Source organism: Montipora capricornis, chromosome 5 (assembly GCF_036669925.1).
Source record: "Montipora capricornis isolate CH-2021 chromosome 5, ASM3666992v2, whole genome shotgun sequence".
Lineage (NCBI taxonomy): Eukaryota > Metazoa > Cnidaria > Anthozoa > Scleractinia > Acroporidae > Montipora > Montipora capricornis.
The window spans coordinates 3,684,694-3,707,393 of NC_090887.1; the positions used below are offsets into that span (position 1 = coordinate 3,684,694).

At 38.2% G+C, this 22,700-nt stretch overlaps 1 protein-coding gene across 1 annotated transcript; it reads right to left on the reverse strand.

Annotated features, from left to right (window-relative positions):
• Positions 1–884: 884 nt before the first annotated feature.
• On the reverse strand, positions 885–21,238 carry LOC138049159 (catenin beta-like). The gene is made up of 14 exons (XM_068895318.1): positions 20,814–21,238; positions 16,069–16,217; positions 14,811–14,860; positions 14,388–14,421; positions 10,834–11,083; positions 10,449–10,605; positions 9,164–9,229; positions 8,482–8,660; positions 7,055–7,275; positions 6,299–6,480; positions 4,876–5,190; positions 3,878–4,276; positions 3,128–3,397; positions 885–2,540 (listed from the first exon to the last, which is right to left on the reverse strand). Exons 5-14 carry the CDS (start codon positions 11,073–11,075, stop codon positions 2,337–2,339), a joined length of 2,235 nt encoding a protein of 744 aa, XP_068751419.1. The 5' UTR covers positions 11,076–11,083; positions 14,388–14,421; positions 14,811–14,860; positions 16,069–16,217; positions 20,814–21,238; the 3' UTR covers positions 885–2,336.
• Positions 21,239–22,700: the final 1,462 nt, after the last annotated feature.

Here is a 22,700-nt window from a genome sequence, read left to right on the forward strand (position 1 = left end):
TTCACGTCTGGTCAATTTCGCAGAAAATTAGGTCTTGGAAGAGACCAACATGTGAGAGATGACTACGCTTTCACAAACTCCAAAAGAACCGTGAAAAAAAAAAAAGTTAGTCAGTTGATGGAACATTGCCTCCTCCATTACCCACGTTCACCAGTGAAACGCGACTGCGACTCGCACTTTCTCGCATAAGGATCTATTCCGCAAATCAAATATATGAAACTTCACATATTCTATAAAGCCTTTTTCTTCACCTCGCAACTGATCACCTCGTAGTTAGCTTGAGAAGAAGGCGAGACCCTGTTACGGGGGTTTTAGTCGACTGGGGGCAGTTATCGCTTATCCCTAAACCCCTAACAGGGTTTCACAGGCGCAGCACAATTTTACAGTGCGACGCGGCTTACCGTGGCCATCTAACAAGGTTTTTTTTTACAAATTATCTGCCAATCAGGGTGTGCGAATTTCATTGACAGTCATGCCTCCTTGCAAAGTTCGTACGGTTGTCATTTGAACACCGTTCCATGGGTTGTCGAGTTGACGTATTTACACGTAGGTTGTTAAATGTGAAAGTTTGTTGGGTGGCCACGGTAACGCGCGTTGCACTGTAAGTATAGAAAACAAATTGCCATTTTCTGTGACCAAAAAATGTTTCCAGCTGATTCATAGCGTTCAATCCCGCCGACTGGCCATTCCGACTTTGATGAAAGTACAGAGCTTCACATCTGACTTAAGTTTCGCAAGTTTTCGCTTTGAGTGGCTAAAAAGGAATGGGTTTCTGTTCAACAATGCTTCTAGTTTCCCTTGGCAACGCTCAGACCCAAGGCGGTAACCCAGTGAATCCACATTTTGTCCCCTCGATGCGGAGGCATTAGACACAAAACACCAGCTGGAGATTATAAAATTTTATTTGCAGATAGCTTTTCAAATAATCAGGTCCGATCTTTGCCAGCTAAAAATGCCTAAAACTCTTTGGCTGCTTGGATAAGTCAGCCTTTCACAATGGCTATCTATACACTGAAAATGGCAATCAAGCAAAATAATATAATACATTCGTAAAGGTATTATTTCTGGCTTTTTGTCACGCACAGCAGCGTGACGATCAAAACAAACGTCACACAACAACAAAAGAAGAAACGTTAGTTCACAGAAACTTTTTCTGACCTGTTTTCCAATGATCCAAAGTCGTGATATTAAACAAAATGTACATAGCGGTGTAAGTATAGGAATGGGGCTGCGGTTAAAAGAGGTTGCATTTCAATCACAAGACGAAGATTTGAATTCATCCTCTTAGTCAAAACTTCATTCAATGAAAGGTTCCTAGTTCACAAAGGTTCAGGAATGGCAAGAATTTAACATCACAAGCTCTGAATTTCAACCACTAAGATTCATGTTTCACCATGTTCAATATGCTCTAAGAAAACAATCGTATGATCGTATAGTATAATTACTCTGGTGATTATCTTAACAACTTCTGTTTTTTCTTTCATTTAGAGATGCAGTATCATAAACACCTAGCACAGGTTGATTACAGGAAGATGATCAATCAGGTGCCCGCAATTCATTAATCACGTTAGAGATTATAGAAATATCCTATACAAGAAAGAAAACAAAAACAATACGGTCCAACGTTGAATTCAGCAATGTCCATCAGAAACAAAAAAACAAAAAATGAAGGAGTTCTTAAATGAAAATGGAACAGCCTAAAATACACTGTGTGATATGAGGCGCTGACACAGGACTAGAAAAAGCCACATGAAGAATAGAAGGCAGTTAATGAACAAGATCCTAAATTGGTTCAGAGCAGGTACTTTTGGTTGTACAAAACTTTCTTTGTTTGACAAACGTACAACGAAACAAAATTGCTGAAGGATGGATGGGACCATCTTTGACAAAAATGCTTTCTTTTACCAACTACATGTACAGCTGTATACTCTGCAAAACAGATGTACAGTATTTGGGGCTACCAGTGTTTTCCATCTCATAATTTCTCTCGCTTGGCAAGAGAAGCAAGAGCTGCAAATCAAGTCTATGTTCCCATTCACACAAAGAAATTATATTCTGAAGAACTGCAGACTCAACGCTGGATTCTCTTATCACATGATTTGAAAAGGAAAACGCAATAGTATGAGGCTTGTGTACATGTGTTCACTGTGCAAAATCCACAAAATACTCTCTTTATATCAAGGCAAATATTCTTCGTCAAGAGTTCCAGGATGCTCTAGTTCCAGAGCTTTTCTATTAAGTACAAAGTGTGCCTATTAAGACAACTGTTCGAAATCTACTGGCAAAAATTAATGCTTGGATTTTCCCCAGCCTTCATTTGTGGTAATAACGTCTCTTCACAGATCAGTATCGTACCAGGTGCCCCCACGGGGAGGGGGGTGTCCAAGAGGCTGCATTCCAGGGTCCCCATGATGAAAATCATAACCAGCTTCATGAGAATACTCCATTGGCTGGTTATAATCAAAGCCATCATGTGGATAACCATACCCTGCACCAGGTGGCATGTTGTAGCTGGGATCAGGAAAGTCACCATCCATTGGCTGAAAGTAAACAAAAAAATATTAAATATTTTTAAACTTGTAAATAAACTCTGTAAACAAAAGGAGACTTTGAGAGTTGTGTCTCCAGACACTGGTTTTTATTTGGGACAAAAACAGATGTATTGACTACAAAAGGCAAATGACAATCAAGGCACAACTCAGTTTGCTTGTATCACTTGCGCTTATACTTGTGGTACGAGTGTACACATCTCCCTTGTACTGTAAAAGCCCTGGGTTAACGTTTGGGAGGCCACTCATTTGCTTGGTTGAAGGTTAGGAAGGGCAGCTAGAGAAACTTCAACAGATGGAAAGGATAAAAGAAAAATAATGACCTTGCTAACAGACAAGCAAGAGATTTACTGCATGAAGGACTTTGTAACTCGGCATCCAAACTTATGTATGAAAAAGACACGCTGTGTAAACAGTACATTAAAGTACAGTTCAGAATACATGTAATTGCAAATAGCGTGGTCTTTTTCAACAGCATTTCAAGAAGCTAAAAAGAATGCTGCCACATTAGATCCTGCTGTTCTTCTCTTTTTTTCTTTCTAAGTTTATTAACGCCGCTTTTTTGTCTTTCACTGTACCTCTGGCCATGGTGCATCTTCACGAAACAATGAGCTAGTCAGCTCAACGGAGAGACGCTTCTTGTAGTCTTGGGACTTGTCCTCTGACATACGGAAGAGTACAGCAGCCGCATACGCAGCAATGCCTTCGTTTCTTGAATGCAGCAGGTCTGTTAGAGGGGCAGTTGCATTTTCAGCCTCAATCGCCTCAGCACCTTCTTTGTCTTGGGCCAATTCACAGAGTACTCCTGCAGCAACACGTTGGATATTTTCGATTGGACAGTAAAGAAGCTGCAAAAGAAAAACAAACTGTCAAACAAATGATACCAGCCAGCAAAATTGTCCAGATTACTCAGAAAACTGACATGCTAATCATTTTCAACATTACAATGACCAAGAACAGCAGACATTTTCCTTTGTTTGACATTCGGTTTGATTCTCAAATTACCTTCCATGTTACTTTCATTACCATCAATGATGCTATTATAACAATTATCATAGGAATTAACACTACACAGCACATTTGATGATTTATGGGCACGAGAGAATGAGATATTTTGAAAGTTCTAAAAATTGCATGAGCCTTAAGCGAGTGCACTTTGAGCCGACTTCTCTGGGTGAAGTAGCTGACACTGTCTGTCGTTGGTGCTTATTGAAACCACTTTTCCTCTTCCGTCAACATCATCATCATAATAAATTAATGTCATGGTTGTCATCATTACCAGGTATTTACACTGCAACTCATTCGACAAAGTGAGACTAACACTGTACCTGTACAAATAGAGGAATGCAGTGAAGACTGCGGATGACAGCCCTGTTGTGTGCCTCACGTGCCAAAATATGAAGTGCACCCACACACCCATCTACGATATCTTCCATTCTGACATTATCTATCACAACACTCTGCCCAGGTCTCCTTTGCATATCTTGGTAAGAACGCATCATGAGTTGGACCAGTTGAGGCAGACCTCCATGTTCTCGGATCGGAGTATGGTTCAATGGACACAGGGCAAGATTTCTCATGAGTCCAATCACTGCCTTGATAAGTGGCCAGCGTGATGGTGGGTAGAGCAATTTCACCAAGACTGGTAAGCCAAAATGAACGCGCACTGCATTCTGGGCTTTTTCAGCATCTTCGTGACGACTTGTTAGATGACGAAGGGCACAAACCTGATTTGGAAAAATACACTTCTTATTCACTTCAATTTGATACTACCACCGATGCTGAAGATTAGCTGTGTAGCAGATTCAATGTGAACAGAAAATCAAGTCCAGTTTTCATTTGTCCAGATTTGTACAAGATTTAATAACATGTTATTAAGCGGGCACACAATAAGAAGGAATCATTTGTCTTCACACTCTACTCTTGTTCAAAACAGATAAGCGGTAAAAGTGACAAGATTTTTTAACATGAACGACACACAACATGCTATAACTCATTAAACACATTGGCAATGGGAGCTTTCTTAATTGCAAAAGTGACTATAGAGCTCTGAATGTATCCACAGTCCAGCAACGAATCATCAGCATGGCCTTAAGGAATCACGCCTTAAGTGTATTGGTGTTTAAATCCAGGCCTTGAGAGATGCCAACACTATCAAAATTCACAAGACAATGCATTCACAATTTACCAAAGTCACACAAAAAAACCATTATTAGGGTAACCACTATCATTCAAAACTGTTAAAGGAAACTTTAGATGAAAATTATTAACAATGGACTTAAACACAATGAAAAACTACAGCAATAGAAAATGTCAGTTTCCTTACCGCTGGTTCGGTAATCTCCTCGCTGTCTCCAGCCTGCATGCAGGTCCTGACAAGTGCCTCAATGCCACCAAATCTGTAGACAAGTTGTTTATTGCCTGGGTTATTACACGTAAGATTTGACAAGACTCCAGCAGCACATGTCACCACTTGGATGTCATTGGACGAAAGCAGCTGTACCAACATTTGAAGCAAGTTGTCGAGCCCTTCCTCTTTGGTTGCAGCATCTGACAGATTGCGCAGAGTCCATAGACAATTCTGGACCAGTCTGTTGCTTTGATGACCCAAATGCATGGCAAGAGCCTGCATTCCTCCAGCCTGAAAAGGGTGGAAAATGTTTAATTGATGATTGATGAATATAATTCATGTGGGAAGTTTACATTCTCCTGTGTGTAAAATTTTCTTGATTATTAACAATCACTTATGTGCTAAGGGCTGAGTAAAATTTTCATACACACATGAAAAATTTCCTGCAAGAATTATAATGTCGCTTTCGATTGGCTTATAAACAGTGAGTGACATTTGCTTTAGCTAGAATAATAATGTGCAATAATCATAAATATTTTATTCTTGAACTTGATTGAATAAGTATGTTCTAGATCTAATGCCTATTTCTTCTTTTTTTCACTTGTTTATTTAAATGTTTACTTTTCTATTTTACTTATTACAGCGCTTGAAGCTGCGACCGAATGGGTCGCCATGCCATGGCAACTAGAAGAAATAATGGAAACTAAAATTATCACCAAGGTCACAAATTTGGTGATCGTTCTGGCGTGGAAGTGGTGTTGTGATAATCGGTCTATTTTTTTAAAACTCTAGATCCAGACAAAATGAAAAAGCTTGATAATATTCATACAGAAATGTTGTCCATGAATTTCTTTTGCAATTCTTGCAGTTCTCTTCTTTCTCTTTTTGTATGAAGAGTTGAACGACAGCGAATAGATGTACACGCTAGCGATAGTAAGGTGGCCATCTTTATCTCAAAATGGTCAGCAGTTCTTTCCTTCACGTAATACTCCACGGTGTGTTATCAGGGGAAAATGGCAACCAACATTTTATATTTGGTGACCTTTCTGTGAAAGAAGGTTGCCAAAAATTAAAGGCGCCTTGAAAAAAACTGAGCTTCAAGCGCTGTATTACAGTTTGTTGTATTACAACTGCATACATGTATAAGATTATTTATTAACCTAACTTCTCAGCTTTTTAGCTATAAGCTCAATGTAGTCTCTGTTAATTTTGCACTTTGGTGACAAATAAATAAGTGGTTGTTGTTGTTGTTGTTTATAGATTAACCAGAACAATAGAACATTGCAAGGCTTACTTCACTAAAATGACAGAAACAATCTTGCTCTAGGAACACATGCCCTCCACACTACAGGTACTTGCAGTCATCTAGCTGTAAAGCCCTGAATTACAATGTAATTACCTCAACAATGGCCTGCTTGTTATCTGTGTCTACAGATAGCACTTTCAGCACACGGCTGGTTGTAAAAAGAAGCTTCTCATAAGTGTAGGTTCTCATAATGCGCACCAATTCAGCAGGTCCACCTGATGCCAAGATAATCAGCTTGCTTTCCTTGTTGCCATAAGCAAGAACATGAAGACAGTCTGTGGCAAATCAGCAATCAACAATGTAAATGTTACCTTACATGAATAAATTAAATTTCAGCACCTAAAATAGAAAAGACAATATTCTGCTGTGGACATTACTTGATACCAGATGAGTTCAAAGTGCATAAACCTAAGACTACTTTAAAGTTTTGCTCTGTAAACATTATTGTAGAGGTACCTTACATCTCACAATTCTCTTACATTTGCAATTCAAGTACACAGAAAAGAGGGCTTCTTTAACTTCCACAATTCCCAAGTGAGAAGTCCTATCAGGATTTTTCTCTTATGCTAGTAAGATCATACGGAGATGAGCCAGGATGTACTCATGACTAACCAATTGACTCCTGGGAGCGGGTCTTGACAGATTTTACTGTCTGGCACCAAACGATTTTACTCGTCAACTTGGGAGTGCCCTAGGGCATTTGAGGTGTCAATGGGTTAACTAGTCAAAAACTATGTACCCTCAACCATTCCACTGACTCCAGCTAGGGAGAAACATCTTAGGACACCTGAGGAGTGAATGCGCTGATTGTGAAAAAGTTGCTGACACTGTAAAGAGACTCCACTGTACCTGTCACAATGGCAAGAAACTTGACATTTGTTCGACTCAGCAGGGCTACCATTTTCTGCAAACCTCCAGCAAGCCTGACAGCCATTTTGGCACCTTCTTGGTGCATCAAGAGATTGTGGAGAGTTGTGATGGCATAGAACACAACTGCTTCTACAGGAGAGCCAAGTAATCGCACAAGAGCTGGGATGCCACCAGATTTGAAGATGGATAGCAAACCTTGCCTGAAAATTAAATAAAAATCTATAATTTCTTCCGTTTTTACAAGCATTAATTTTGTGGTTCTTACTGAATCATTGAGCATTAATTGTTATTCAATCAGGAAGTAAGGTTTTGGTTCCACTCTTCTTCAACTAAAACAATACTATAGGGTAGGGTACACACTACTTCAATGTGATTACACGAGTGTTGTCCATGTTATTTATTACAAACCGTACAACTTCATAAAAGCAGAACGAAGTTAAAAGTTGTGGAAGTATTACAATATAATGGCATACCTGTAAACATGAAATTGATCAGCACTAAGAGGATTACAGTTAAGATGGGTTTATTACATTAAAACATGCCTGTAGTACGACTTACATTTTTGGGGTCATAAATTATTAATGCATTTGAAAACTTGGGCAAGCAGGTAAGTGCCCTGGGCAAGGAAAATTTGAGTTACTTGATCAAGGGGCACGGTGGAATTGAAATATTTTTCGAGCCCTGCATACATGTAATTTTATGGCAGCAAGACCAACTTTTTGTATTGACAGACTGTGACAAAATTAATGGTTTTTGTGAGCGCTCAAGAGGCTTTTTCCAACACCGTTTAGAAGAAATTATTTCCAATGGCTTTTCTCAAGGCCTTCAACAGGCAAGGGGGAAAAACCCAACAGCTTTCTCAACACCTCCAACGCTTTAGTAAATGTTTTCAACAGGTACCCAACGGCTTCAGCCGTTTAACAGGAAACCATTAGTGTATGTTTTCGGACGAGTGGTCACATATCTGCATCTGAATTTCCAGCACTCAACAATTTTTAGGAATCATTTCGCAAGTATTTAAGCAAGGGAAATCATTTCATTTTGGACAAAATTCGAATGAAATTATTCCCTAACTTCATGAGTATACCCTTTTTGATTAGCTATGAATATCATGGGTGACAAATTAGGCTCATAAGGCATGCATTATTTTCAAACCTGGACACCATTTTGGCACTGCAGGAAAAGTTGCTATGGCAACAAAGTAACACTGAAATTTTGTGCCAAAATTAGGAAGTTATTTGTCATTAACAGAATAACCAACTGTTGTAATTGTCAAAATACATTTTAATATTAGGTTTGTAAGAATCTGTCTAATCTGTCATGCTTCTTCATTTTCTCATAATTTATTATCAAGCGATTTATATTTTTAGAGCCCCAAGAATTGCCAGATTCGATTTATCTGTTACCTGTGGTGAGATAAGTTGTGTAAAGTGCCAGCTGCGCAGCGCGTTGTCTCAGCATCACTGGAGTTGTTCAGGGCTTTCACAAGAGTGGCAACCATTTGCGGTGAATTCATGATGGCATGACGGCTGGCATCCTTCTTGGAAAGCTGATGCACCATCATGGCAGCTTGGCCCACAACCACCTGAGAAAATCATGAAAAGGTTTAGATGATGCGCCTGAGAACAAATATCTCTATTGTTCATTTTCATTAGTTCTTTTAACCTACTGAAGCACAAAGGACTCTTGCAAAGGAGCACTCAGGTTTTTTTTGGAGTAACCCATACTCAATACCACAAAGTAAATCTCTTCATTTTCACTAAACAGGGTTAGCACGTACACTGTAAACTCTTTTGTTATAATCGTGAATATTACCAATTCAGATCCTATCAGAATGGTGCGACAACAATGCTGTCACATCACCCTAGTTAAATTGCCTTGATCCCACAAGCCTCCCATAGGTCAGTGGCAAAGCATCCACACTCATGATCAGAAGGGCATAGGTTTAACCTCTACATCCTTGAGTTAACACTGAAGAATATCTTCACATTTTCTATCTTTCTGTTTTCAAGCTACAATTTATGTTGAATTTGCATTTACCAAAATTACATGAACAAACAGAACACAAACACCATGACCACAACATACCTGGTCTTCATCATTCAATAATTTGGTCAGTTCAGGAATAGCACGAGTTGCAAGATCAGCATCATCCTGCAATTTTAAACCATTTATATTCAAATGAAAGGTTTATTTGCTAAAGAAACTGTGGTGCTCTGTTGAGAAAGGTTGAATTGCCCCTGTAAGAAGATTCAATGACCAACATTTTGAACAATAGCTCTTCAATCTTTTTATCATCGAAATTCACTTTTTTCAACTAGTTTGATTAAATCAAATTTGCATTTACATACCTCATACTAATCAAGTTCAAGGGCTGTACTGTAAATTATGGCCCACATTTTTCCCCTTGAATTTATGGCCAGCCCAAGTGCGAAGTGCACAGACCATCAATCAAAGGGAGAAAACAAGGCTCCATTTACAGAACAGACCAGGAAACCGAGGTTAGTAAATCTTTATTATATCTCTACAGTAATCAGCCGTGCAGGAAAGGAAAGCAGTTGAGGTCAAGCAGAAGGTTAATTGAAATATTAACTGCCACAAAGATTGTTGTGTCAAAATCCGATAGTTGCTTGCAAGATTCAAACAGTTTCACACGTTTATTTAACAGAAATGACATGAACAACTTGCTGCAGAATGTTCTATCGAAATTTCAAATTTAGCGGGCCATATTCTAATTCAGCCAACCACAGCGTGCACATACTATCTGAGAGATATAATAAAAAACATTTGGTCCTCAGTTTGTCCAAAGGGAAAATCAACCTTTTAAGGACATTGCCTTTTGCAGGTCTTGCTAAAGGAAAAGCCCAAACCCCTCACATAACTATTTCCTACCCTATTCTTGAATAAGTTCTAATACGTACATTGTACATGTAGAGTGATGATTTAAAATGGTACGTCTGGCATTTTGAAGCAACATAAAGATACTGTACAATGTACAGTATAACATGTCTAAAATAGTATTTTAGCAGGATTTTGAAAATTTTAATGTGAATCTCTGTGATTTCAAACTTCTATTCCATGTACAGCTGTATGCCTATTCTGAAAGGCAGTCAATCAAACACCATAAATTTCTTTTTGTATTATTAATTTCCACGAATTTTAAGAGAAACAAATGAACATTGACTGAAAATTTAACTGAAACTTCCTTCAAGGTTTAGAGTTTTGGAACAATTTTTTGAACGACTCGTAACATTGGAACTTTGATAAATAAATGCACCAACCTTTAAGTTTTTGTTTCAGGACCAAGAAGTTTTAAACTGAAGTCGTTGAACTTCAAAGCTTTTCAAGTGTTTCTAATACATGTGAAACGTACCTGGTAATTGATCAGGTTGACAACAGCTTGCTTAAGCATAAGAGATGGCTCTGCTAGACGCTGCACAGCGGTGGAGGAAGCAGAGTCAAACTGTGTGGATGGAATATGAGCTCCTTCTTCTAAAGTCTCAGGAAACATGGCTTGGCGGATGCGCTGGCTGTTTGGATATATTAGAAAGAAGTTTTGAAATAATTTTAGTTACATGGAAGAATACATGTAACACTTCACCCCACCATGTAGAACCCTCCCAACATGACATGTAATCCATGAACTACTTGCTTGGTGGAAGTTTCTCATAAACTTTAAATAAAATAAGATTTATTTGTTTTTCCAATGAAGAAAATGAGGTTAAGTGAGAGGTATCTATTTTTCAGTCTCCATTTACCTCCTTGTTGAGACAAACTGTTCATTCATTGCATGCATGTCCTGGTCTGAGAACCCCTGCTCCCATTCAAACGTCATATGAGAAGTCTTCATGTAATCATCATCATCATCGCCTTTCACTGAATGAGTTGTGGTTGTAGCGCCTGACACAATACCAGAGTCATGATACTGTTGCTGCCACATTGCCGTTTGTTCTTGTTTACTCATTTCACCATGAGGAATCCCCATTCTGCTGGTCTCCATAGTGACAACTGCAACAAACAGAAACCGAAACATTTCAATCATAAAATAAATCACCAATGGATCAATGGCTGATGAATGTTATTTATTTAGTGCAAGGACACCCAAGTACCTGGAGAAAACCTCTTAGAGCAGAACAGAGAGCCAACAAACTTAACACAGATGTGATGCCGAGTTATGGAACCGAGTCCAGGCCACAATGGTGGGATGCAAATTCTCCCACCACAAAAAATTATTTTCTAAAATATAAATCAAATCAACTCTAAAAAAGCAGATCAAATAAAGAGCTAGTTTTTGAGGGGGGAGGCAGAGTCCTCGGAGGAAACCTCTTAGAGGAAGAAGAAACCTTACAAACTCAACCCATGTGACATCTAGTAAGAGTCAAACCCAACACACCTTGGGTTACAGCAAGTGAACCAATCACTGCCCCCACCCTGCTCAACAACTTAAAAGCTTACACTCCATCACAAAAAGCTTTGCTGAAGGAATTTATAAAAAACTGCTGTTGTTTATGGAAACAGATACATTTTTGTACAATCCTGGATTATTATGAAATAACATATTTCTATTAAACAGAAAAAGTGCCCGTATGAAGATTACACTTAGTCTAGTATAGAGTACACTGAGTATCTCACTTGTGTTACAGTCACTGTGGTTACATGTATTTCTACTTATCCCAAAACAGATTTTAACACAATAGAGTTCTAATCACTGTGAATGAAATAAGTGATTATCTATCCTCAAAAAAATAATAAAATTGTCTGAGATTAAAATAAGCCCACAAACATGGTAACCAATGCTGAATTGTTTTATTCTAAGTACCTTCATATCAAAAATGGCACATCACAGGCTACCAGTTGTAAGTTGAGGACAAAGACAGTCTCTTTTCCAATACATATGAATTTATGTCTATCACATGTGTTTCTCAAGCTACATATAGCTGTGGTAAGCTTGCACAGCCTGAAATGATGTTACTTGTTTTTACATTCAAAAATAAACTGACTCTTTGACAACAATGCTTTGGGTCCTTTTCTACACCAGTTTCAAGAAACTTTAACTTGAAGACAAACTTAATTACATGATTGTGCAAGTACAACCTTAACATCTCCATGATTTTGCTGTCACTGTCAGACTTGTTGAGAGCAAGCCAATTTATACTTTCTACACCTCAATAAATCATACAACGGCCATCCACAATATGTGTTAACACACAATATTAATAATTTTTAATTGTAGACATCACTTAAACAGCGGTCCTTAAATTAAGGAAAATGCTAGAGAAAAACAAACTGCTTCTGTCTGCCACTTCAGAGGCAACCAAACCATAATTTTTTTGCATATATGAATTTAAACATTAGGCCTGGCATAAAAGCCAACAAGGCAAGGTAACAAAGTATGGCATTATTTCACTCAAAGTGTTGGAATTGAAAGTGAAATGCGAGATAAGGAGATAGATCGGCCTCTATTTGTGACCTCTTCAGTTCAAATTCTCAGGTCAATAAATTTACTTTTTTAAAAGCTTACTAGTTCTCGTCAACTTTTCTCATGTTATGAAGTACAGTTGTGTTGTTGTCCGTTTCCTAGAAATACCATAACCTTAATACTTAAAAAAAAAGACAAACACATGGAGTCATGCTACTATTGCTTTAGCATAAAAACATCAACCATGATGCACACAAAAATCAAAATCACGTTTTTGCAACTAATTACAACAAAGAGTGTGTGTTTTCAAATAGGGAGTTTTTTTAAAGACTTATTCAGTGAAATACATGGACAATATCTGAGGAACATGATATTATCACATATTTTTTTAAGTGTCCCATGAACTTACGTAACAATGATAAACATTTTAAAAAACTAAAAGACTGAATGTTGCTTGATCTGTCTGAACAGTGGTGTGTTTATGCTTATCAAGTTGTTTGTGTTGATCCGACGTAATGCACAGATGGTGACATGGGATTGCAGTCTTTAGTGTTAAATGTTTATGATAAAATAAATGCTTAGGTTTATCCATCTGTGCTCCCATATTTTAATAAGCTTTCACCAACACTAACATGAAGTGACCTTTGTGTTTTCTTTGGCACACGAATTCATTTCTTCTTATTTAACATGTAGTTCTTTCTCACTAGTCGGAAAAAGAGATTTACTTGTTTTTTTATTATGAAAAAAAAAATTGGAATGAATTCACTTTCCTAAAATGAACAAGGATGTGCAACTTCATTGCAATGTACTTATGATACATCAAAGGTTACCTTTAAATTCTTGGATTCTGTTATTAGATTCTAAAAGATTAAGATGTACTTGAGAGCTTTATCAAATTCAGTTAATCGTTCACCAAATTTTGGCCCTTTAAGATGACAACTTATACCAAACATTATAATAAACCCATTGAAGGTCACATGCACAAAAAAGAGGCAATATTACTATTGCGTGTTGGTTGCACCATGCTTGCCTCACCAATATTAGAATGACAAAGTAATCAATCTTTGTCAAGACTTGAACAAACAGTTTCTGGAAGAATCAATATCACAAAATTGAGCCGTCTGGCATTTTTTCAAACATAGCCATCTGCCAACTTGCAAGGCATTATTATCAAACTGGTAAGTGGTCTAAAATGCTAGTGAAATGACTCTCAGACGTTAGCAAAAGAACTCTAGGTTATTAGCAAACTGTCTAAACAGGTTACAAAAACAAGAATTAGTGAACTAGACATCAGCAAAAGTGCTTAATGGCAAAACCTTCTCCCACAAAATACACCCTTCAACGCCCAAGAAATTAAAAACACTTGAAATCTTATCCACGACACTTCCTTATCGGGTTTCAAAAACTTTAATGAGTAGTTTGAAACAAAACAACCTGGGATGTTAATAATGGAATAAAACTTGCATAGCAAACTAAACAATACACAAAATATGCATGCTTTTGGCCGACAAACTGTTACTTCAGGTTTAAGAACTCAACGAGATATTAGCTTACATCAAGGACATAATTTAATGCCAAAGGAATTTCAGATCGCTGGCCCATGTGCAACAATAGCAAGGTCACACACACGATCACGTGTAAGCCTTAGCAAAATCTTCGCAACCACGCGCGAAAATTTTCACATATTTCACAGGTAGTGGGCTTCGAGGATTACAGACAGAATTAATCTTTCATTGAAATGAATGGCCCACGCACATTTTGATTTTTAAATTGCGACAAAAGATGTTATTTTAGACAAATGCTCACGCTAGAACGTAATCGCTTGAAACGGGCGGTGCAATATACAACTCGATCGAAAAACACAAATGCTTCAAGTTTTCCAAGCAAACTTACCTTCTCTCTCCTCGAGTTTCTTCTACTCTTAACTCTGTAAAACAAAGACAATTTATTCAGATCTTCTAAATTAAAATGTTTTTTACTTTAAGTTTCCTTACAGGTTTAACAAAGTTCCGAGTTATTTTCCCTTCCTTCGGAAGCTACGTGCTTTCCGACGGATGGGAATCCTCAAAACGTATCAAAGCAATCTTTGTCTCGGAGTAAACAAGACCTACGCTCCGGACATCACCTTAATTTCAACCCTATACAAAATGAAGCGTAAAGAATGTGATCCGTAAATTCTGACCTTACTTACAGAGTATAAACGCGAAACAACCACCTATTCTGAGCATAAAGCGTCGATAATGCTTCGATAACTAAAGATCATAATACGATGTTGTTTACGTGTTAAAAATGCTTTAGCCTAATTTTCGATCTTACCGAATTGTGGTCTTTATGGCATCTGCTGGGGAAGAATCGGCGAACTATAACTGAGAAGACAACGAAGAGTTTTGAGCACAAGCACGTTGCCCGTTAGCAAATTTAAACCGAAAAAAAAAAAAAAAGAATGAACCAACATAACAAATAAGTTATCCGACCCGCCGAACAACCGCACGATCGAAAAAACACTATTTCAGACGTCGGAATCACGAAGGAAAAGCGTTATCGCGAACAGATTTGCCACGCACAGCGTCCTCAAAATTTTATGGCGAGTGTGCATAAGCGACAAAACAATCCAAAACAATCATGCGTTCGAATGCATGGTACATTAATCATGCGTTCGAATGCTAGTAGGTACATTTCACCAAGGACCCTGCTAATTTCAAATGTACGCGCTTTCCTAGTGAAATATCCTGGAAGGCCAACTGCATAAGAATTTATTCACGTGAATGAAGCTTTCCCGAGCCATTTGTTATGCAGCTTCTTTAAATAAGGGACAACAACTGCAAACATCGGACGCCAGAAACGACGGGAGTAAGTGCGAGAATTGCCTCGGATATCAAAAGCAATCTGAAGTCTCTCTGCCAAAACATACAACGCCATAAAAAAATAACATCCAGCACAAGTTTAAAGTAAATGACATAGAACACTCTTTCTGTCATAAAAAACATCAAATGATTTGAGCAGTTCTACGCAATAACCTTCATACTTCAAACAATTTCGTCTACAACTCTCTCCGTGAAAGACAAAAGTCCCATAATCTTATATAACAGGTTCGCGTTTGATGAACGACAGGAAGGCGACTACTCTTTGTCGCAAAAATCACAGAAAAGGCCATTTTTCAAACAGGGTATTGTAATTATAAATCGGGTGCTTCTTCGGCAACATAAAATGCTTCCAAGTTGCGGGATCTTGAGAGCAAAACTACAAGCAGACAAAATTGCGGCCAATAAAAGCCCTATTGTTTGACGAAAACTGCATGTCGCTCCGAAAAAGCTATCGCCGTTATAACAAAAAAATATCACCACAAGATGCTCTAAAGTGACTTTAAGGGTGAGCTTTAACCGAAATAAGGCGGGTAGCAAATCTTGCAACAAGTATGGGTTAACGTGGAATATTTTGGCAAACAAGTATTCTACAATAATAAACCTTTTTCGAAGACTTTTCAACATGAATTGAGGCACTTTGCAAAGAATCAAACGCGATACAAAGTCAACCCGTCGCGGTTAGGTGGTAAATTCTTTGTTAAAAAACTTACCTATTGAGCTGGCTTGCCGTCGTCGTTCCTCTCTTTGGACTACAGAGGTCGTTTGCCGAAGAAATACTCTCTCGACGAGGAATGCTTCTTCGAGGGATTGGCAGTGAAGTCGAGCAAGTAGCGTGGGGACGATTCGTCGCCTAAATTACCTGTCAATCAAATGCACGCAAATATGCAATAAACAGCAAAAATTACGTTTTTGCGCAATTTGCATGAAATTTTGTGGTCTCCGAAGACAAATATCAGTTTCATCTACTGCATTACAAGCAAAGATCTGAAATTAAAAATTACAATGGACTTTTTTAAATTTAAAGAGAAAATGGGAGTTTTATTCTCGACAAAATGGGATAAATTCTCTAGCGATTTTTGCTGTTCTGATGACTGAAGAATTTGTCAGGCGTAAAGTAAAAACTCCCTAGGGGCTCTGTTGGACTCCACCCATATACTTCAACAATTCTCATCAAAACAATAGGCGACATTATTACGCAAAACTTCCGTCTACATTGGTCACAATAGGATCAAACTTTCATTATTCACATCGATTTTGTCGTAAATTCATAAAAGAAGTCATTCAGTGTAGGAGGGAATTCATTTATCGCCAATAATGGAAGGTAAACTGGTTAGGTGGCTACAGCGATCGTTATGTACACTGCGCTTTTGCGTTGTGTGTGAAGTCCAGTCCTTTCACCAAATTAACAGTTAAAATGATCCCAAAGTGAAAGTCCTTAAATTAAACCCAAAATAGCGTCAATAACTAACAGGCTACAATTAGTGGAAAGATATTTTTAAACAAATAGGTCAGTGAACCATATAAAAGGACAAATAAATAATAAAAGATAATCATGAACTTTATCGAAATGTGTCAAGTGTATCTGTATTTGGCGCTAACGGCTAAGGTACAAATTTGGGAAAACTTACAGAAATCAAATCAACTCAAAATTGAGAAGAGACGGAAACCGGAGAACCCAAAGAAGAACGACCGTTGGCAAAATCCGGATCGGATCGGATCGGATCGGATCGACAAAACTCGGACCGGAGCAATAACACCAGACAACGTGCTCGAATTCAGTGCCTTTCTCTCTCATGTAGTCGTCTCCTCATTTATTGAGACTCGACGAAATACTTTTTTCCAAAGGTGATTCCAGATTCCAAAGCGGAATTATGAAAGATACGATGTGACGAATTGTCTACGTACGCAATGGTCTTCTTTTTCAAACATGAAAACTGACGACAATTCTTTACTTTACCCCAGCCCCTTCTAATTGCACAATGGCCTGAGTTAGTAACAGAACGGGAATGTCAGTTGACGATCGATGGCGCGCGCAGCAAAAATATGCACTGCTTAGGTCATGTTAGAGTTGAATCCCAACTATTCTGCGGGCTCTCCTTTCGTCAAATGACGTTCCCCTTCTGTTGCTAAATCAGGCTATTGTACAATTGTCAGGGATTGGGGTAAAGTAAAAAATTGTAGTCAGTTTTCATGTTTGAAGATCTTTGAAGAAGACGACCGTTGCGTGCTTAGTCAATTCGCTTATTGACGTCAATTCGTCACATCGTATCTTTCATAATTCCGCTTCGGAATCTGTAATCACCTCTGGAAAAAAAGAAAAAACATTTCGACGAGTCTCAATAAATGAGGGGACGACTACACAAGAGAGAAAGGCACAGAATTCGAATTCTCCTGTCTTCAGCACGTTGTCTGATGTCCGTCTAGTTTTGGCGGGGATTTTGTTATTGATCCAGTCCGAGTTTTGTAAATCCGATCCGATCCGGTCCGGTCCGGTCCGAACCGGTCCGATCCAGATTTTTCCAACGCCCAAGAAAAACCTCTCGGCGAAGAGAAGAGAACCAACAAACTCACCTAACATGTAACGCCATCCGGGCCACATTGGTGGGAGACGAGTGCTCTCACCACAGCGGCCTTAGCAATGAAGATCCTACATTGGGATCCGCGGAACCCACGGGTGGCGATGTGGAATCCTAGGGCCACCTTTTACATAGGGAGAAATGCTAACTAAAAGGCAGCTACTTTAAAACGTTGTAAGGGGGGAATTAGTTTGCTTTTCTTTAGGTCAGCACCAAGAACAAGGATCTTTGCAACCTCGTCCACAGGGTCTCTCTTTTTCCCTTCCAAGGAAGGGAAGAAGAGAGACACTGGGGACGAGGTTGGGATCCTTGTTCTTGGTCAACACGATCTCTTCCTCAAATGAAGGATTATCCTTCATTGTCACTTTGCCTTAAATGAAGTATTATCCTCCATTTTGACCACTCTGTCCCAGGACTTGTGGTAGCAAATAAAAAGAAGAATTTAAAAGCCGTTGAGGAAGGTAATGACTTTGTAAAACATCTTTTAAAGTTTTTAATCAAAAATGTGAACATTGATTTTGCCCGTACAGATTTTCAGTTTTTCTGTCCGCGAGGGACGAAATGGTTGTGCGCATTCGTGATATGCTGGCCACACCGGGTGAATTGGTGTTATGGTGTGCTCAATTTGCTTTTAATGTTTTTTTTTTATACACTGAACTCTCTACTCGCTTCTGTTCCCTAGGCCTGTCACTCTACTCTTTTCAGTTGCAGCTTAAAACTGTCTTTGTTAAGGCTGGTTTTAACTACCGACGGAGTCGGAGTCGTAATCAGAAGCGCAGAACGATACGATCTAATGAAAAACTGTCGGAGTCGGAAGCAGAATACCGATTCCGCTTATGACTGCTTATGACTCCGTCGCTTACGATCCAGTGAAAACTGCCTTGTCGGAGTCGGAAGCAGAAGCCGGAAGAATAAACCAATCACAATGCTCGATTCCAAGCGTTGTGATTGGTTGTTTCTTGCGCTTCTGCATCCGACTCCGACAATCTAATTTTCACTGGATCATAAGCGACGGAGTCATAAGCGGAGTCGGAAGAAAATGGGAACGATCGGATTCTTCTAACTCGGATTCCGTCGAGCTTATGACTCCGCTTACGACTCCGATCTTTGATTTTCGCTAAGTCATAAGCACTCTTACGACTACGACTCCAACCTTTAGAGTCCTTCTTATTTTCGTTGTGTTTGTTGGTTTCTCTCTTTTTTTTACAGCGGTTGCCATTTGCACGCGGTGGACTTCAATCCATGTTTCCATGACAAATTCGACTGCTGTCAAGTAAACAGAGGACTATCGTCATGGAAACATTTCATTCACGTCCACCGAAATTTACTTCTACTTCTACTTTATTACTCTTCAACAGTTTCGTATCCAGAAGAGACAAAAATTTTAATTTTTTTTATATGTATTTGTTTATCTGATTTTTAATTTTTAAATCAGATTAACAAATACATATAAATAATTAAAATACTAATAGATACAAATAAATTACATTAAATTAAATTACATTAAATATCAGATATAAATACATAGATAAATAGTTAACATACCAATACTAATAAGTACAAAAAAGTAAAATGGATTTAAAAACCTTTCAAATGATAAAACTAAAGTTCAAGTTTGGTCAAGATATTAATTCAGACGCTTTAAACTTTCACAAAAAGCAGGATAACTTCGTGATCTAACTACGCGGGCCTGGTAAACAATTCCAGTCTCTTATTGTTCTTAGGAAAAAGCTATATAAATAAAAGTCACAACGAGCCCTAGGTTGAATAAATGAATTAACTGAAAAACTAGATCGTACTGAATGCTCAAAATATATATATAGGAACGAACAACGCAATGATCACGTGTTATTGATTGCTAAATGAAATGATATTTTTATTATTAATGATAGTGTTTTTGATTGCTAAATGAAATGTAGACGATGTATTCTTCGTCTTGCTTCCAAGGGATCTAGTGGCAATGATTTCTGCATCTGAGTGACATTTGAATACCGGTTGTAATCCGCCTTTATAATAGTGTCGAAAAATGAAAAAAAAAGTCGTTGAGGGGCGCGTGTGACTCAGACTGATAACTCCTACCGAACGCCATACAATTACGAAACGCATTCCTAAACGGAGAAAGATCAAGAAACTATTTGAAAAAGAATAGTGTTTCGTTTCCGGAATGGTAAAAGAAAGATAAAATATTGTAGTGTGAGTCCCTCGATCTGTCAAATTGACTCTGGCTACTTCTATTCCCGAACTCTCGAGAAATTAAATCAGAAATGTGGACGTCTACTCTATGAATGCGTCAAGAGTCGAATTTAACAAGACCAATGATACCTTACAACATGAGAACTTGAAATGTAATCATCTTTTTTTATATATTTTGATTGGGTGAAAGAGCACTTAACCTGCCATGAACACATTCTCATTGCCCAATTTGTTTGCTGTGACGCATGAAGTTCAGTTTTTCGTGGAATACAGCACCGCAGTATAACAGATTTTTGCTATGACTACGGCTATTTTAGTTTTAAACTAATGCGAATGTTTTACAATCTAAGAGCTTCGAATTCAAATACGAATTCGATATGAATTCTAATATCAATTGAAATGCTATACTTACCGTAATCAAACCACCTTCTTAAACAATAGACTCAATTGTTGCAACAATCGGCAAACAGCGTGAGATTATTTGTTTTATGAACCATTCTGATTGGTTCCCTCTGATTGTAACATGTCCATCAGGGAGTAATGGTCAAATCTTTCTAAACTTCCCGGGGAGAAGCTCATAGATTCCACCTTATTCCGAAGTTACATAAAGGTCTACAAATACCTTTTTTTTAACATTAAAAACTAATACAAAACATTTTAAACTCCACTTTCAATCTTAGTCTTACCTGTTTTCCGTCCTAATTACTAGTATTACAATGATTGATTCTTGGTTTTCTCGAATTACCCGGTAACTCAATCCGCGACGTCTGTCTACCTATCACTTCGCAAAGATAGATCTAGAGATAACGTGGATTTTTCAACAATTTTACGTTTCAGCCAGTTAATTCCAATATCATTGAGGTAATCAAAATTTCCTGTTTAGGATCCATTCATTCTGTTTTGTGTTCCTCTCGTCGATCTTTTTCGAGGCTTTGGGTTCGTGTGTTCACAAGTTTGTTTTGAACCTGGAAGATGTTTAGATTTTCAATTACTACCTTTACATCAATGTAAATCTTCACGACCTGAAGTCAGGTAAGTTTGTTTCGTTTCCTAGGGAACGAAACAAAAAGCGACGCCCTTCTTGAAGAGGGTAAAAAATGGGGTGAGATACAAAACTTAATCCTTCCATTCTCTCTATTTTAACTTGAATGACGAATGTTACTCCACTGGACCCGCAATATCACATCCGATTGCCTGATAACAATCACGTTATAAAATAATTATGATAGTACGCGCACTCTCATTGGTCAATAGCTGTGTTTGGATGAGAGTATGGAAACACGGCTGTGACATCACACCAATTTTGATTGGCTGGTAGGAAATATGAGCGTGTTCAAGAAAAATCTGTTTCAATCTAGAAGTAAAAAAACCAGCATTTGCCTTCATTTGTGGAATTATCTTTGACATATATTTTATAAAAGCAAGAGAGGACTTTTTTCAGTCTTTCCATAGTCTCATCTATACACTCGGGGGAGTTGGGAGAATTCTCGACAGTTATGCAAACCCTCGACTGCGTCTTGGGTTTGCATAACTGTCTCGAATTCTCCAAATTACCCGTCGTGTTTAGATGAGGCTATGGAAACAAGGAAAACATCCTCTATTGCTTAACTAGAGTGGGGTAATGCAAGGGAAAGGTCATGCAGTATTGCTGAATCACTGGATTGATTTGCATGTTTCGTGGAGAGAACTTAGCAACGAAGACGGCGACGGCAATGAGAATATCATCTCAAAAGATAAACTTCGCGTTAATTGTTGTAATCACTTTGTGACTATTTCAACCTTCTTAGTATGACAAGGGAGTGGTAGTTCTTCAAGAATGAGACTGGTCGGAACGGCGCTTAATTTAAGGGAGAAAATAATAATTTATCTATCTTTAAGTGCTGAAGTCCTTCATAAAACCTCAAATATGGCTGTTTCACGTCAGTGTTGTTTTGCAGACGACGGTAAGGAAATGGACAAAAGTGAAAAACGCACGTGCAGGGGCGTGCAAAGCTATTGTTTTTGCCCACGAAATATACAAATTTGTGACGTTCTCGTTGCCGTCTCCCTTGTTGTTGCTCAAGCCCCCCATTAGGAAGTACGGAAATGTCTGGCAAAATATCGATTCGTTCTGACGCACATCTTTTTTCCTCCCTGTGGCCAATTTCCCTCATCAACCAAGTCAATATATATACATACTGTATATAAAAATTTACCAGCGCCTTACTTCTCGCATGACATGACCATTAACAATTTTCAGGCATTCATTATCGATTATTACCTAAACCGAGGGACACACATTGTTTTATTGAGGCCACAGTTAATAAGTGTTGGAGCCCCCTGTCAATTTGAATAAATGTACGACTTAATTAATTTCTTTCTCTGGCGACGATTGGGTTCGACAATGAAGACTTTATACAAATGTAGAAGAGATTTTGTCGGCTTGACACCAACTCTTTCTTTACTTCTCAGATTAAAGATTATCGTTAATTCCTGATTGGCTCTGAATTTACTATTTATCGTCAATTTTGAAGACTGACAGTTTAATGAATAGAAGAGTAGAAATCTTAATTTAATCACGAAAATCTATAAAT